This window comes from Anguilla rostrata, chromosome 4 (genome assembly GCF_018555375.3).
Source record: "Anguilla rostrata isolate EN2019 chromosome 4, ASM1855537v3, whole genome shotgun sequence".
Classification (NCBI taxonomy): Eukaryota; Metazoa; Chordata; class Actinopteri; order Anguilliformes; family Anguillidae; genus Anguilla; species Anguilla rostrata.
In genome coordinates, this window is record NC_057936.1 from 28105828 (window position 1) to 28123953 (window position 18126).

General features: G+C 35.6%; 1 protein-coding gene across 1 annotated transcript; it reads right to left on the reverse strand.

Annotated features, from left to right (window-relative positions):
* Window positions 1-7565: 7565 nt before the first annotated feature.
* LOC135253114 (regulator of G-protein signaling 5-like) lies at window positions 7566-16545 on the reverse strand. The gene is made up of 5 exons (XM_064332011.1): window positions 16388-16545; window positions 12006-12119; window positions 10715-10776; window positions 8885-9051; window positions 7566-8158 (listed from the first exon to the last, which is right to left on the reverse strand). Exons 1-5 carry the CDS (start codon window positions 16429-16431, stop codon window positions 7997-7999), a joined length of 549 nt encoding a protein of 182 aa, XP_064188081.1. The 5' UTR covers window positions 16432-16545; the 3' UTR covers window positions 7566-7996.
* Window positions 16546-18126: the final 1581 nt, after the last annotated feature.

An 18126-nucleotide genomic window follows, 5' to 3' on the forward strand; every position in this document is an offset into this window, starting at 1 on the left:
AGATGGACTCTATTCTACCCATTGGTGGTTGGTGAGGTTGAGTGAAAAACTGCATCCACAGGGCCTAATAATACAGATGGACAAATATAGATGACCACAGAAATGAGTTAATAATATTTAATGGAGCTGTTCACTCTGTTGAGGCAGTATCTTTGGCCAGTTTCCCATGGAAAAAGTTTTCAGGCAGGTAGCAAGTCTACCCATGAACTTTTCACAATATTTAGAACTTTCTCAAGATATTTAGAACTCGGTGAAACATTAAAAAGCTATGATTAAAATGCTATATCTGTAAATGTATTAATTTTAGGCAAAACATTTATTTGTATATTATTTTTATGCAAATGTATGTTAAACAGCATCCCCAGCATGAAGGGACACTAGTTAAAGAGAAACTCACATATTCTCATTTATGGCTAGGCAGAAGAACACAATAGTTTGTGTTGAACCAGTGAATGTCCAGCAGTGTACAATCTAATGAGCATCATTTGCCAAACAGACCACCTTTTTTATCATATCTGTGTCCCCGCTAAACTATTTAGTTGCCCATCTGTTTTCTACCTTTTTGTGTCCGCTGTTGCTGGCTAAGCATGGCAATTATAACTGAGCTTTGGCCAGTCTTTGATTTAAGATGATCACATCTTGCAGCTAAGGCAGTTGGAAATGGTTGACATAACATAAAACCGTGCACCATTTTTCTCTTTTAAAACATATCATATCATATAATATAATTTCATCCATGGCTTATTTTGTTCTTACGTGACAGAGCAAAATAAGGTATCACAAACATTTTAATCAAACAATTACAGAAATTTAATACTGAAAGTAATTTCAATTGCTGAACATTCAAGTCAGGATTAGACTTCAGTATTTGTTGTTGTGAATAATACAACTGTATACATACTGTGACAGGACAGGTCAGTCAGCTGGAAACTTCCAACAACACAGCTGCACAGTGAAACTTTTCATAGTCGTCTCTAAAAATAAACTGGAAGAGGAATGAAAATGACTTTGAATAAAATACATTCATCTTGAATGACTTAATAACATAATTTACCAGCACAATTGATACAAAATTGCACCCCCCAAATAAAATAGGTGTATAGTTCACAGTGTTTGCCAGGGATTATCAATACAGATGAGTAACGGAAGTAAAGCTTAGATTTTGAGGCAGAACTGAGGCAGTGCATAAATTTTATTTGGCAGTTACAACTGATGCACAGTTGTCAATGATCACTTTGCATTCTGTTGTTGATGCCAGATGTGTATCTCAGGAGATGTCAAGAAGTAATGTGGCTCACATAGCAACGAGAAACTGGCAGTATGAAAATAAAATGACACAAAAGTGGATTGAAGATACTTTTTCCAAGGGATCCAGTCAGTTACCAGATAATTTATGGTAAATATTTTAATTTAGCCAATATTGCGTACTGCGTACAGGACCTTCTTGTCATAAACAACTGATGTGTTGTTACCAAAAGGTAACCAAGTGTGTGTGTTGGTTTCCCCTGAGACAGTCTTGTCCTAATTAGATTGAACTATTGATTCCTTTTTAAAAACATCTTGATGCACACAAGGAGGTGATCAGGGAATAAACAAATCAGACTTTTTATATAAATGATGTGCACAGCAATAAGCGGAGGTATGAAGAGTATCATAAATAATTACACTTGAAACTGACAGTATGATTCCTATTGTAGGCCACTAAAAACTATTTTTTCCGTGTAGCATATTTAGTTATGTTTATGTACAGTGCTTTCTCTGTTTATATATTGTTTTCCTGTGTAAATCATCTTTGAGGTTTTAGAACTGAGCAATATAATTATAATGTATTCTATGTGTATGTGTATGAGTATGTGCTCTTCCCCTTCAAATGGCTGTTGCATCATGTTGCAACTATGATAATAACTGTAACAAGTGTCAAGTGCAGCCCATTGATTTCTAAACTATACATGACTAATGTTGATAAATTGGTTGTATAATTAACCTGTCCATAGGACTGAAACAAATCCTTTCTTGGATTTCAAACAGGCCTTGTTCTTGGGATCATGATCTTTGTTTTAGCTGACAAATTGGGAGAAAAACAAATATTTCCCTAAAATCAAAGCTTTCAACTACACCATTGTCACATGTACTGGTGATATTTCATAACAGTCTCTGACTATACAATTCTTTGTTTAGCTATTACAAAGGAAAAAAGGTCTTGTTTTTATTATAAGTGCATTACAGATTTTAGTTTAGTTGAAAGTTTTGGCTTGATGGAAATATTTCTTCTCAGAGCACTTACATTCTCTTGACCCTGACAAATGATTAATTCTTCTTCCCTACACCATTTCCTTTAACATTGAAAATCCTGTTTTTCCTTTACTTGAACTTTCAATTGGAAAGACATATAACAATATAACTCCAGGGTACAAGTACTCATTGTTCTTTGAGTAATTCGTTTTGCTTTAAGCTGTGAATGAAAATGGGATTTTATCCAATTTCGAGACTGAGAAAGATCTACACAATGCCATCTTGATATCCAATCAAGGCAACGATGTACTTTTGAGACCAAATTTGCATACGGTGGCTACTTAAGTGACATCCCAGCCCATAATCTTTCTTTGAGTGAAAGAAACAGGGCCTGCAGAGCTTAAAGCTAGCCAATAACTCACAGAACAATGGGCACTTGTACCCTGGATTTCCATTTCTATTTCCTTATTAGCTTTGCTTTAATCTGCATATGGGAACCCAATTACCCACACCCTGCCTCCAACATCAGCCCCCTAATGCAGAACAATCAATCAAATTTTATTTGTATAGCGTATTTTACACCCGACAGTGGAAGTTGTGGCCAATCAAGGGGGCTCTCCTTCAATAATTCCTCATGTTACAAGGGGAAAAGGGGGACTGGACAATCAAAACACTGAGGGCTGATGCCAGTTTTCTGGCAGAGGGCAAGGGGAATGCTAGTGCAACATTGGGGAGAGTGTGCTTTGTGACCATGGGGGCCAAACTCGCTCTCAAGCAGGCACCAGCAATGTTCATGAGATAACTCTGCAGGGCTCCAGTCCACTTAACTGGGTCATTGCTTTTACACTCTCCCGACACAAATCAGGAACGCTGATGAGGTTTAGGTTAGGGAGGATGAATTCTGGGTGAGATGAGTTCTGATCGAAGCCTTGCCACTAGCAATGGCAACATCTCTCTGACCCCCAGGGTGCACTTCAGATGAAGGCGGAGATGACGTCATTGGGGGGGCAATGAGGTGAGTGGCTAAAGTGTCCTCCAACCCTGGTGCCCCTTCCACGGTGCAAGTAACTTTTGCTAAGCCTTGGTGAGCGTGGTCCTCTCTGAGGCACATAACGCGAGTAGTGTGAGGATCCGTATCCTCCACGGCTGCATCACAACTTTCGCTCTGCTTCATCGGAGAAGTGAAACAGAAAACAATGAATCAGGAAAAAATGGTCCTTCCTCACAGTGCTGTGTTTCTACACACAGATGCTGAGTTTGTTGGGGTAGAATGAACAGTTTCCAGTTAAGTTGGTAATCGTATGCTGAAAATTTGAGATGATAGATCACGGCCTGGGATGTTGCTTATGTAGCCACTGTATGCAAATTTGGTCACAAAGCACACTGTTTCCCTGATTGGCTATCAAGATGGCATTGTGTAGATCTTTTTAAGTGTCGAGATGAAATCCAAGTCCCATATACTGCTTAAAGCAAAGCTAATAAGGAAATAGAACAATACATTTTTGCAAGGCACGTTGATATTGCTAGGAATAGATTAGTAGTAGCACATTTCAGCCTTGACGATTGTGATGATGAAATTCTTATTTTACTTGTTGGATTGTACTGTAAGTAATCAAATCTATACAAAAACTATAGGATTTTAACAAATGCAGTACTGAACCAAAGTCAGTATGATAACCATACAAGCACCTGTCATCCTGAGATAATAACTGGATGTAAACTTGTTTGAGTAAATACAGCAAAAACATGTAAAAAGTGGAATTATTTTATTTTATAGATTTCTGCTAGCACCCAATGAGTGTACAGTCCCAACTCTGCTGTCTGTTTGTAGGAGTGAGCCTAGTAATGAATGCTCAATCTGACAGTGTTTATGTTGGCCACATCTCCCATTCCACCTGTTTCTTTTAACCTTCCTCTCTCCACTCTGACATTTCCATTCTCTCAGGGTTTTCTAGCTCTTTGTTCTGTGAAAAAAACACCTTGTTCGTGTGGGAAAAGTGTGCCTGGGGGGAGAAGGTGGCTCCAGGAAGCAATGTGTCTGTAATTCATCCAAATTACATAACTGGTACATGAGAAAGAACATCGGGACAGAGACAATGACAAAGTAATGCTCAGATTTGTTTTGATGGATGAAAGACAGACTGGCAGAGGGGGAAGAAAGATGACCAGCCATAATCTTATGTTCGTGACAGCTCATAGATGAATGTGGCTTCGTGGTTGGTCACTTGAATAACAATATGTAATTCCAGTGGAAAATATACAATGGGGATAGTTTTGAATGGCAGATATTTACATGTCAAAATAAATACATCTCGAGAATCTTAATGTATCAATGTACCTTTATAGTATTGGCAACAGAAATACATGCACACACTGTTTGATGCTAAATATAAGATTTTTATCATATACCTGTACTAAGTCCTTATTTTTTTTTATCACAGTATTGATACTGTAGTACAAAAATACTGAAAAATGAGCTAATCACCTATTATTTAAGTGTGATTATTATATGACCAATTTGACTGTATGACAATGACTGTATTTCTGATTATTATTTTTTTTTGTCTAAATGTTGCCACATTTGCTAGAATACAACTTTAACTGTAAAATTTTAATCTGCGAAGTAATGAACATTACCGTAATTGTCGACTTTTCACCTGCAGTGTTTTGCGATGACTTGCATGACTGGGAAGCAATAAGGACTTATAGTACAAATGTAGGGATAATAACATGGATATATCAAGCGTGAATGATTATAGTACATCTAATTAGGAAAGCATGCAAAATACAATAAATAGAAGCATACTACTGCTTAACATACAGTTACACAGTCTGATAATAGTCCATTTTATATCAAAGTATACATGGACACTAGACCTGTTTTGGGATACAGCATTGATTTACTTGAAAATGTAATTGCAATATCATTACATTATCTCATCCTAATTACACTTAAGACAATAGTAATTATAGAATACCGTAATAATCACTATTATTACAATTATTGATGACAAAATTCTGTAACTGTGTTCTGGAGTACACATATAAAAGATTACTACATTTAAGTGCATTTAAGTCATCATGATACCAGCATGAGATTGTGAAACAGTAAATATAAAGACCATAGAAACTGTATTTTAAAATGCTGAATATGCATAGGTCATTAAATGATATACATTTTTGTGTAAAAAAATCCTCTCTTTTGTGGGCAATCTGATGACCAGGCAGTACATCTAAAATGAGCATGTCTACTGCAATCCTTGTAAGGGCATAAACTTTCTCCTCAAAAGCAACTTTTCACTTATGCCCACTCCTACATGATATTCCATACTTGACCACATACTCTCCGGTATTAAACAAACAGTAAGCAACTCTGCAGTTCAAATAAGTTACACGTGAACACTTGTATTTCATGTCACTTTTTATGAAGAATTATTGAGTATATAGTTTGCTGTTTACCATCTAACTACTTGTTTAGACTTTTAAAGAGGCAATTTCAAAGAAATGCCTAACCATTTCTGTCTCTCAAGACGACTGGAAATAACAACATAAAGAAAATAACAATAATTGAACTGGGCCCTGTTTCCCATGTTTCCCATTCATGATGGTTGTTTGTGTGAAATGTGCATTGTTGGAGTAAAGTGGGTTGCTAATAAGCGTGCCCTGCTGAAAAAGAAATTGATTGTCTATGTAAAGTGCATAATGTATTTAGATATTGTTCAGAGATAATTTAGATACATATACATATAATTTGGGACACAAACATAGTTAAGAGTGTTTTGAAACTGTCTTCCATTTGAGTTAGTCTACAGAAACCAACATGAAGACCAGATAATTGTCTATGACAGAAAAAAAACTGCCAATATGACAATAGGAAGAAAGAAAATTACCATCAGAGAAATTGGTAACAGGTACAGTTGGGAATAGGCCAAGAATAGGTTCCCCAAAAAAGACAACTGCAGTGAATGACAGAAAAATACTTCCACATCCCAAAATTACTGAAAGAGAAATCAGGGGTGCAAATATCAAATTCCACAATCTGCAGAAGACTTCACCAACAAAATGACACCATGGCGTAAGCTGCTTATCAGCAGCGAGAACAGACAGGCCTGATTGGAATTTGTAAAGAAATACAAAGATGAGCCAGAGGAGTTCTGGTTTTAAAGTTTCATGGACAGATGAGACCAAAACAAACCTATTAAAGTGATGGAAAGTCTAAAGTGTGGAGAAAAACATGAACTGTCAATGATCATAAGCACAGCACTTCAACTGTAAAGCATGGTGGAGTATCATGGCTTGGGCATGTACTGTATAGCTGCTTCCAGAATGGGTTCACTGGTCTTTATTGATGATTTCACTGAAGATGGCAGCAGTAGGATTTGGGCATATACAAACGGATCTTGTCAACAAATGTAAAAAATAAGCCACCAGACATCAGCAGCAGCACATTATGAAACAGGACAATGACACAAAACTAATACCGGCATTCATCTAACAGAAAAGGTGTAAAATGTTAAACTGGCCAAGTCAATCTTCAGATCTGAATCCTACTGAGCAAGGAAAAAAAAAAAAAACTAGAAATAAAGGTGACCTTCTGACCTATGGAATTATTTTTATTTTGATTTCAATTTTGAGGATCAGCGTGGTGCAGAGTAGTGTAGTTGGCTCAGACCAAAAAGGTACTGAGAAAATTCAAGGGATTCTGTTAAATAAATGTAACAGAATGTAATGAAATTTAATGTAACAAATCATATAAACATCTTAGTAGCTGTTGTAATAGGCCAATTGGTGTATAGCCAATAAATGACAGAAATAGGAAATGACAATGACTTCAATAACATCTAAACATTGTGGAGCAAGGAATGAAGAAAAAGGAAAACTTCAAAAAACACACCGGGAGCTGTCTACATTGAATTGAAAGACCAAAATGAAATATGTCTTAAATGTTACATTGTTCTCTCAGTTATGCTAATGACGCAATTAGCCACTCTAAGAATGGTGTGAGGCACACATTTCATTAGGACAGCTTTTCAGTGTAAAAATTAATTAAATGAGTTTTGGAAAACACATTGAATATTAAAAATGACCAATTACCAATGTTGATACAATCTTAGCACAAAGATGGTTTTGGGAAGCAGAGCCCAGTTCTGACCTATGGAACGCTCACGGTCACTATGACCTGTTGAAACGGTCTGATTCTTACCTGTACCAACTTGCCCTATTTTGGAATGTCATAAAATACAAATGTGAAATGTGGATTTCCTGTTTATTAAGTCTCCAGGAAAAAAATACGAACATGCACACACATAAAAACAGTGACATGCATGCACTTGCACATTTTTTTTTTCCTATTTTTTTTTCCAATTATAATGTCACTTTTGAACTTTTTTTTTTACCTTTATTGCTTTTTTATGAAATAATATTTTAAAAAAATCACCGAATATGCTTATATTAACTATTTGTTAAAATTAACTGGTGGATGAAACAGGAATTTTTGGAGTAAATGTATGGAATGTAAGTTTTTCCATTACTTTCCTTAACTTTGTATAATTATTTTAACATTGGCAAGGACATGGGACTGTCAATCACTTATTACCGATTTAGATCTTTAGAAGGACATGCCATCTGATAAATAGTAGTGTTAAATTTGGCATATTTGATTCAGATAGAATGTCATACTTTTGTATTGTTCCACGAATGGGATTTATTTTTAATAAGGGCACCATGATCAGAACCCCCATAATACCTCATGCAGTCAGGCAATTCAGTTGATCAGTTCCTGATACTGCTCTGATCTCAAAAACCTGGCGAAGGAGTCCTTCTCCATCAAGGCATAGATACGTTTCTGAGCCAGGTCAAATGTGGCCGGGGACAGCTCCACCAGGTTCCTCAGTGTCACATCCTTTGTGAAGTGGTCAATATTCACCTTCCAGTGGGAAAGAAGCAAAGCCATGAGTCAAATGCCATTCAAGCATCAGTGCACTCTTTGGCATTTATCTTTTTTTATGACTGTGCTGTTCGATAATCTGGCAATCCAAAATAAAATAAAATAAATACATTTTGAAAAATAGATGTGCTAAGCTGCTTTTTTTTAGCCTGTGCCATGTTTTTAACAAGGCTGGAAATTTCACCAAGCACCACTTCAAATTCCAGTTCTGACTACTATCAGTTCTGGGTAGGAGAAATTGGGCTAAATAATAGCTAAGTGAGTGGGTAAATCTAGCTCCATGGCTTTAAACTAACTCTACTGCAATAAGATCTGAGCCAGTTCCCTAATAGATATGAAATCTCAAACCACAGTCCTGCATGACCACAGTATCTGCTGGTTTTCTGTGTGTTTCTCTATTTAAGTGCTGAATTGAATTAAGTGACTGGCTCAAGAGTTTAAGCATTAGGTTTCAGTCCTCATCTGATTGAAGGGAAAATACAAAAAAAAAAAAAACCTGTAGATTCATGGCTTCAAGACTTGAGTTTCAGATCCCTGCTGTAAATGGAAGGTAATGGTTGGTAACCTTCAGGTTAAAAGGACTGTGAGCCCAAAGCCAGTTGTTTAAGCTGTGGCAAAAAACTGCAACATAGTAAGATGCAACCTATTTGTGTTTATGTAACACCTAAACACTTTTATTAATTGATCCACAACAATGATACAGACCTCTCTGGGACCTTCTGTTGTAAGGAATTCCTCATAGATCCTTTTAGCTTTGGCTGCCATTTTCACGAGGGACTTCGTCTTTTTGAAGTCCTCACAAGCCACCCAGAACTCAATGTTCTCCTCACTGAACTCAGACCTCAGGAAGCTTCTGAAAGCAGCCAGACCATCTGTGGAGCAGAACACATTGAAAATCTATTAATAGAATCTGTCATGTGACTCAGACACAGAGCAGCCAGACCGGACCCATTCATCATAAAAAATGCGCAGAGTAATGAAGTAATACAACGCTGGGGCCTCGGTGACCTGACTATTGGGACATGGGGTCAGGAGGAGCCAGCTGACCGCCCTCCATGGTATTTGTTATTTCTATCAGGAAGATATAGAGATGTTGATGTGGATGTTGTAATGGTACATTTTCAGAAGGCATCAAGATGGATACATAATGGGACTTGCTGCCCATTTTATTGTGTTCTGCAGTGAATAACTTAAATGTCAGTACATCGTGAAACAATAAAGCAAAATGGAATGAGAATCTGTGTTATAGAGAATATCAATGCAGCAATGGAGAGTCAAATGGCACATCACAAAACAATGTTCCAGCAACCCATTTGCTATACCAAGTTTGCTTTACAAAATGCTTTCCATCAACATATATCTTTATAGGCTCAGAAAAGCACAAGTAGACAATTTCATATAACAAATATTTAGGTTTATCCTTCCACAATTATAGAATCTTATATATTAAGGAGTCCCTATAAAAAGGGTCTCATTAACAGATAACGTACGCATACAGTATTATGTGCTTAATGACAGGTAGTCACTAACTACATTGAGTTTTAAAGAATACTCAGAATGCTGAAGAATTCTGAAAGCATTCATATGGAATTGATGTTTGGAATATTATGCTTGCATGCAAATCTTAAATCTAAAAAGAAAAAAAAAACATTATTTCATTGATGGTAGCTATTTGCCAGCATATGTAAATTCATAAGAAATTACAGATCAAACTTTAATTTACAGAGGCTTCATTTGCAAATCAAAATCGATGATGCTTATCCAAAGGTTTTTTCTGAAAAAAGCAGAGGGCAGAAACTGGCTTGTAAAAATGCTTGAAGTGAATTGTGATGTTTAAAGGCTAAATAGCTTGCCAGGAAGTGAGAACTTTACATGCATAGAAATAACAGTTTACACATACCATGAAGGACTCATTAGTCTCTGGGACTTTGTATCCATAAAGATTCTGACAATGATCTAAACAACACGCTCACTAGAATTGGTTGTTGATTTTAGGTCACTGCTATAGAGGTACAGTAGCCTCATGAAAAACAAAAAAGGAATTGGACTGTCAGGAAGCCATATCTTTAAGCTAGCATCTTTCAGGTCAGTTTTCAGTACACAACTTCAAGCTGATTCTGATTTATTCTACTTTTCCGGTTAACATGTGCACATCTTAACAATAAAAACAGACCCATAAGCAGTTACCTGATTTATTTTAAGTAATAGCTTTCTTTACATTCTTACAATACATTGTTATGGTTTTACTTGATGAGAACAATTAGTGTAGAACATGTTCACTTCATAAAGGCCAAATAGAAGCATGTATAAATGTAAGCTTTTGTATTTTATCACCAATTATGGAAACTCTTATGCTCATTCATGTTGCACAAAAGATATGAATACATTTCTCTAATGGCTAAAAAATCAAGAGGACTGTGCAAGTTCTGTAATTATGACCACACAATTACCCAGATTATATTACTGCGTACATGGGTGAGATGCTCTTATGTTCATCACACTTTACACAATTTCATCAAGTACACTAATACTTACAGCTGTTAATGAGAACTCTGTCCAGGGACTCACGCCATTGCACGGCTTCATCAGGGGGTGGTCTTCATGTAAAACAAGACATAGTACTGAGGCTTTAACCTCAGTATAAATGGATATAGATGGTTGCTGCTGCTGCAGCTGCTGTAGAGTACCACATATATACAATAGATATATATATATCACAAATAGCGCCTACTGTAAGGGAGCGTTTGCTACAGGTTTATACACAAAACATTTACAAGTAAATTTAAATATGGACATGGATATTCTTCAATGTTCTTCAGAAGTCATTACATTTTGCCAAGCTGTAATACTGTAAGGGAGCATTTCTACACGTTTATACGCAAAACATTCACAAGTAAATTTACATATGGACATGGTGGATATTCTTCAGTGTTCTTCAGAAGTCATTACATTTTGCCAAGCAGTAATATATACAGCACAGAACATCATAAAAAACATTTTTTACTGCATACAGTGAGGGTTCTGTATACTCATCAAAACCATGCAGATGTGATTAGTAAAATTTACTACTAAATTTTCTTAAGCAAAAGAGTCTACAGTCTACTTTTCTAAGATTATCTATTGATACTGTTACTAAATTGTTTCTAAATAAAACACCATCTTTTAAGAACAGTTAATAATAGCTAATAGCTGGTGAGCACATAGATAGGCTATTATAAGCACATTCTGTATACAAAACTCATTTATTTGTTCATTTTGACTGTGATGAGGAATCAACATTGCACGCTTTCTTCCATCCTGGGGATGAGGATATATACCAAAAATGTTTTCACCGATTTCCATAGAAATAGCGGTTATTGGTTACATAAGCCATTTCATAGGAAGGCGGAGAGGACAGAGCAGTAAACAACAATTTTGGTTGTGGGATGCGATTTGCAACATAAATAACAGGCTTACGTTTTTTCCATTACAAAATGATTTCCCGTTCCTCTTTTCCAGCACTTGTCTCTGAGCAGAACTGCTCCTCCAGTATAACTGGCCATACCATAGTGAAATAGATTTACTTTTCTGAAAGTTATTTCATTTTTGTCAGAAAAATGTATAGATTTATTTATTATGAATGCACATCAATTTTATTTCAAGACATACATTAATCCTGCAGTAATTTCACAGCTGTATTGCGCAACCCCAGTGTACTGTACTGTATGTCATGGAGATGCTAACTGCAATAACAATGATTGCAAGTGTTGCTGTTTTTGGAGAACAGACACTCAGTGTGTGAGGTCTGTGGATTTGCAATTTTCACACAGCATTTGTGGATACTCACTTATGAAGCTTCTCTGGCTTCTTCTCCAACTTCTCTGGGCATGGAATTATTAGATCAATGCCATTCTCTGGCTTCTGGAGCAGGATTCCTAATTTAGTCTTTATCTCCTTAGCCCTTAAACATAAAGAACAAAAACAATTCAGTATTACTATGCATTGATTTGTATGCCATTTTTGCTATTGGTATTCGGGGGGGGGGGGGGGGGTGGGGGAGCTATGTATAAATACTTGTAATTTATACATGGTTAAACCAAAGTGCAGAGAAAAAGAATTTGTTTGCACTTTAACCTCAATGGGAGTACAATGCCAAATAAAAAAAAATAAAAAAACATGTGTACGTTCCAAACATTGGGGAGCTCACTGTATATCATTATTTCACCTGTGCACTCACATTCATTTCCCACACATTTTAGGCCTGAAAACTACGTACAATGTTTTACCCAAATAAATACATTTTTGAGGGTCTGTTTTGAGAGTTTGGGAATAGGTAAATTGAGAAATGTACATAATATTGCTCAGATCCTTGTAAGAAGATGATTATGTTGCAACTGACGATTATGACATAACCACGCAAGGCAGTTGACACCAAGAAGTGCTAAGGAATTGAAACAAATGCATTTGTCTAAATGAATACATTAATAAATAAATAGTAATTCGTTGCTATGTACTGGAAGAGGCTTAGTAAATTTTACTTTTGGCCATTTTACAGTTATACACTTATCTTTAAATTAAATTAAACCTGCTTTTATAGAAAACATACTATATAGCATATTGTCATACTATATTAGCACTGGTTTTAAAAACCTTCTAATATCAGAACCCAAAGTAGAAATACTTTTGAACACTGGGAACCAAATGAGTAATTTAATACTTTTCAGCAACCTAATCGGGGACCGAATACACATAATAGCATAGCCTAGTGGAATACAGACTCATTCTGGAACCCACCTCATACAATCCCACAAGCCATTTTGGGTCCTGACCCATAGTTTAAGAAACACTACCATAGAAGGACAGTGCTGATAGTACAATATCTTACTTCAGTCTGTCAGTGTGGGACATGTTTGAGAATATCTTTTTCAGGAACAGACTTAGTCAACCAAGTATTCATAATTAGATTGCCATCAACTGAATGATGCAACTGAAACTAAATGGCCCAAAACATACAAATATGAAGTTCCCAGAAAAAATCTACCTTTATTGATCTGCCTTTGACAAATGTTCCATGCAAATATGTTGTCACTGACCATGTTTTCAAAGCCATGTTTTCTCCGAAAAGGTAATTTTAAACATTTTTCAGAAGAAATTTTTTGTATTGGTTCAAAAACTACCTGTCAGAAAGATCACAGTGTATTCCATTTCATGGAATTTCATCTTGTGTTTAACCAGTGCAGAATGGGGTGCCACAGGGCTCAGTCCTGGAACCTCTATAATTTATGTTTCATGTTAACCATATTGGCAAAAATGTGTAAAATGCCAGTTTTCTTTTTCATGCCGATGGTACAGTCGTTTACTCTTGTGCAGAAATAGTAAAAAGGCTTTTGAAGACCTCCAGTCTGCTTTTAATACCATGTAGACTCAGCTGTATCTGAAGCTTATTTTACATGTTGGCAGACTCAAGTTTATGCTCTTTACTAGATCAAAGTAAGATCCACTGCCATGTATAGTTACCACACAGGACAAACCAATTGAAAGAGTGACAACTTATAAGTACCTAGTACTTTTTTAATAGATGATAGTCTCACTTTTAAGTTTTGTATAGATTCCCTTGTGAAAAGGCTGAGGCTAAAGTAGGGCATTTATTATAGAAACAAGTCCTGTTTTTCTTTTGAGGTGAGCCAGAGGCCAGTCTCAGTTACTTTCTTATCGGTAATAGATTATGGAGACATTTATATATCCACCTACAGTGTCATTGCATCTGCTGGATACTGTGTACTGTGGGGCAATCAGGTTTGTACAAACTACAAATCTTTGAGTTATCACTGTGCTTTTGGGGAATGGGCTGGCCCTCCTTGGCACTATGAAGGCTGAGTCACTGGTATATTTTAATTTATAAGGCCCTATTGAAATAGCTTCCATCTTACCTATGTATGTACTGTACATTGCCCAGCAGGCAAATGGAAATTACGGGCTTTTCTCACAAAACAGTGTCTTACAGTCTGTGCCAAAAGCTTGTGCAGAGGTCGTAAAAAAATGTTGCAGTTCTCAGCTCAGTTCTCACCTTCAGCATGGAATGATCGCTAAAGAAAGCTTAACTTACAGAAGCTTGTATCACTAAATGTTTTTTAAGCACAGGGTAAAGTTATGGAGAAAAGTGAAATTTGTAAATGCTTTGACTCTTCGATGCACCACATATTTAGACTGCTCTTGTGTAACCAGTGAAACTTTGAACATTGTTATTTGTCAGCTTTTCTGCTTTTATGTTAAATGTTGTCATTTTGTAGTGTCTGTAATATATTGCTGCTTTCTTATATATCCTTTATTTAACCAGGTAAAAGTCTCATCTCTTTTTCAAGAGTGACCTGGCCAAGAAAGCAGCATAAACATTGTTACAACAATAACACAAGAATACAAACAGACAAATACAATACAAATAAGTGAACACAATATCCAGTTAAAATGCAATACAAGGTCAAGAACATAAACAGGTACAATTTTCTAAAACGATTTCAGTTAAGATTTAGGAGCAATCACAATGACCAAGAGTACTATTTTCACGATCCTTTAAAATTGACTTAAATTTCCCCATAGTAATTCATTTGGACAATTTCAGGTTCTTCTGTACCTTATTCCAGGAAAAGGGGGCAGCGTTTTTAAAAGCTTTTTTGCCTAATTCTGTCCGAACTCTGGAAACCAACATCTGCAGGATATCGTGAGAATGCAGGCCATATTGATTTCTTGGCCAGGTCTCTCTTGAAAAAGAGATTTCTAATCTCAGAGAGACTAAATGATTAAATAAAAGGTTAAATAAAATAAAAGGTTAAATAAAATAAAATAAAATAAAATAAAACAAAATTCCTTGGCCATCGTAGATAACACAGTCTCTCAATATATTTGAATCCCAGGTTAATTGGGAAACAGCCCTAATCTCATTATTTTCAGTTTTGACATACACCTCATAAAAATTTTAAATCACCAAATGAAGTCAGTTGGGAGATTTGTTAGTTTTCTGGCTTATTAAAAGAAGGAACTAAAGGGCATAGACTTTGCATTGAACCCTTCACAAACAACGGGCCTGGGAAAATTTGTAATTAAATGCATATTTAACACACAATTTGAAAAGCTATACTATTTTGCAAATAAGTTATAACTGAGTAAATAAATTAATATAATTTGTATAATATGTAACATTTTTATACAGAGGAATATAACTGGAATATTCTTTTCCCATACTACCAAAATCAAATGTATTAAAATCAAATACAGCCAATTTGGTATTTACTCAGCCAATACTTTCATTTAAATGGAACTTTGTAGGATGGTTGTAATTTCTACATTAAAATAATTTAAAATATTAAATTACTTTTGATTGAATGGATTGACATTAATCTTTCTGTATCAATTTAATTTAGGCATGGAAAGGTACCAGATTTTAAATTTTAGTGTGACAGGCTGACACACGCACGCACGCACGCACGCACGCACGCACACACCTCGCACACGTGCACACTCTCTCTCACAGACAGACAGACAGACACACACACACACACACACACATTCTCTCTCTTTCTCTCTCTCTCACACACACACACACATTTCATGTTTTCATTTGGCAATGTAATAATGTGATACATGATGCAGTTGTTTTTGAATGTGTGGAATAAGATTTAGTCATTCATTCCAGCAAGATGTTTTGGTATTTGTGTAAACATTTTGCTATTTGAAAAACATTTGCTGAACTTAATTCACTGAGCATTCCTTTAAATATTGTATTCATTATCTTTGACCAGCCAAAGTATTGACTACTTAAATCCAGTGTTTGAAACTCCAGGGGAAATATATTTATGAAATCTTAATCTGAATATGTTTTGTTTTTGATACTGATACTACATTTATCCAGTACAGTTCAGTCTGTATTGTTTACATATTTTCAAGAAAATAATTAATTTGCACAAATGTACAATTTACATTATATTTGGCCCCAAAGGATTCAGTCAAAATTCTTAAACTCTACTTTTCAAAGAGCAACACATTGGATGCATGTTTTAACAATCTGTCAAGCTGAAACAAATAACTTCTAATTATTATTAACAGCAGGACAAGAAAATACCAATTATTATATTAAAGTGTGATTGTTTGACACTTCGCTTTTCTGCAAGTGCAAACAAGTTCTATGTCCAGAATGAGTCCAGAGAGAAGCAGAGGAAATGATTGTTATCTCACCTCTCCAGACAGGTCTGAGGCAAGGCAGCTAATCCTTTACACATTTTCTGAGGTTTTCACTCTTGATTTGCAAAGAGTACACGGCCAAAAGTTGGGGTCTTGCTTGTCTGTTTGACTTTGTCTTGTAGCCCTTGGAGTTATATACACAAAGCTTCTTGGAACTGGGCCAACAAGCCAGCCAATCCAAATGGCACTCTGCAATTACAGGCAATGACGTACAAATATTTTAGGACATAAATGGTGTACAGGCCTTAGATTGCAGATATCTAAGTGGAATTGTCCCAAGAGTACATTCAATTCAAAGATAATCTGTATGTAGTAAGGTACACAATTTAACCATGATGTCATTCTGAATATATCTACAAGCATGCTCCTCTGGAAAAAAAATGCCTCCATCCTTAGTAAACATATGATACATTAAAATTGTCCTTTCTGATACAAAGTAAATTATATTGTACTTATATAGAACTCTCTGCAAAGTCTCTAATTTATTAAAGATTTAAGGTACACAAGAACAAAATTAATGTGCCTTTTGCCATCATTAAAAGGCAACAGTTTGCAAATTGCATTGATTCTTTACCTGTTATGGGTATGGGATTACTGTAATACAGGAGTTGTCAATAACCGCTGACAAACATTTGATGTGTTATGTAACCACTGATCCAGCAAGTCACTTTACAATGTCATACCAACTGACAAACATGATATGCCAATTTATAATTTTTGACATACATGGTATATGTAGTCCTCATTAAGGTGCTACTGTACATAGTGCTTCTGAAGAAGCTGCATTGCTCTTTAGTTCCAATCAGAGAAAGTGTTACCATAATTCCACTATTGACAGAATATAATTTTATGATATTCTGATTTTGTGATTTAAAAATATGCATTGCATGCTATGCATATTGCAAATATATTCATCAAGGGCTAACAGAAAAAAAACTTGAAGGCCGTACATGTAGATCACACTTGTCTTAAAATTATTGTCTACTGTAGTGGCTATTATGTACAAGAGGGTTATTCTCTTGAGTCTTGACATGTTTGTTTTGAAAACACCATGACTAATATCTACCATTTGAACTGTGTGTTCATTGGTACACTAGATTTTCATCCCATTCATTTTATTTATTGCATTTATTTCATTCACCCTCGACCACTGATGACTAAGTAGTGACCTTAAATTTGACATTGTTCCATTTCACTACTCCTATGATAATCTACTTGTTTATTGATTTCCCTAAATAAAATAGAACCACCTCTGTTTCGTTAAAGGAGAAAAAAATACATCTTAGTTAAATTGACATTTTCATTCTTTTATTGTAGTTGTAACACAAACAAATATAGAAAGATTACATTTACATTTTTAAAACTCAAATGCTTTGGCAAAAACTGTTTTTGGAATTGACGATGTAATACAATTCTCTTCAAGGTATTCACCAACATCGCATGGGCTTCACAGAAAAAGACTTTGCGATGAACTTCTGGAACTTAAAGGAAGGAAAATAAATGTAATTAGCAAAAACTGGCACAACTAGCATTGTCAGTACAATATTCCCTTACCATGCATAAGTTTGTCAAATTAAATTTTAGTTCTTTACAATTGATAAACTGTGTGCCATTTCATCACAAGACTGGTCTTCCACCTTGTTTATCCATTTTTTTTGCGTCAATCTGTAAAATGTGGGCTTTGCTATGGAGTTACCTGCATTGTTAAGAGGAAATGCTAGTCTAAGATTAAT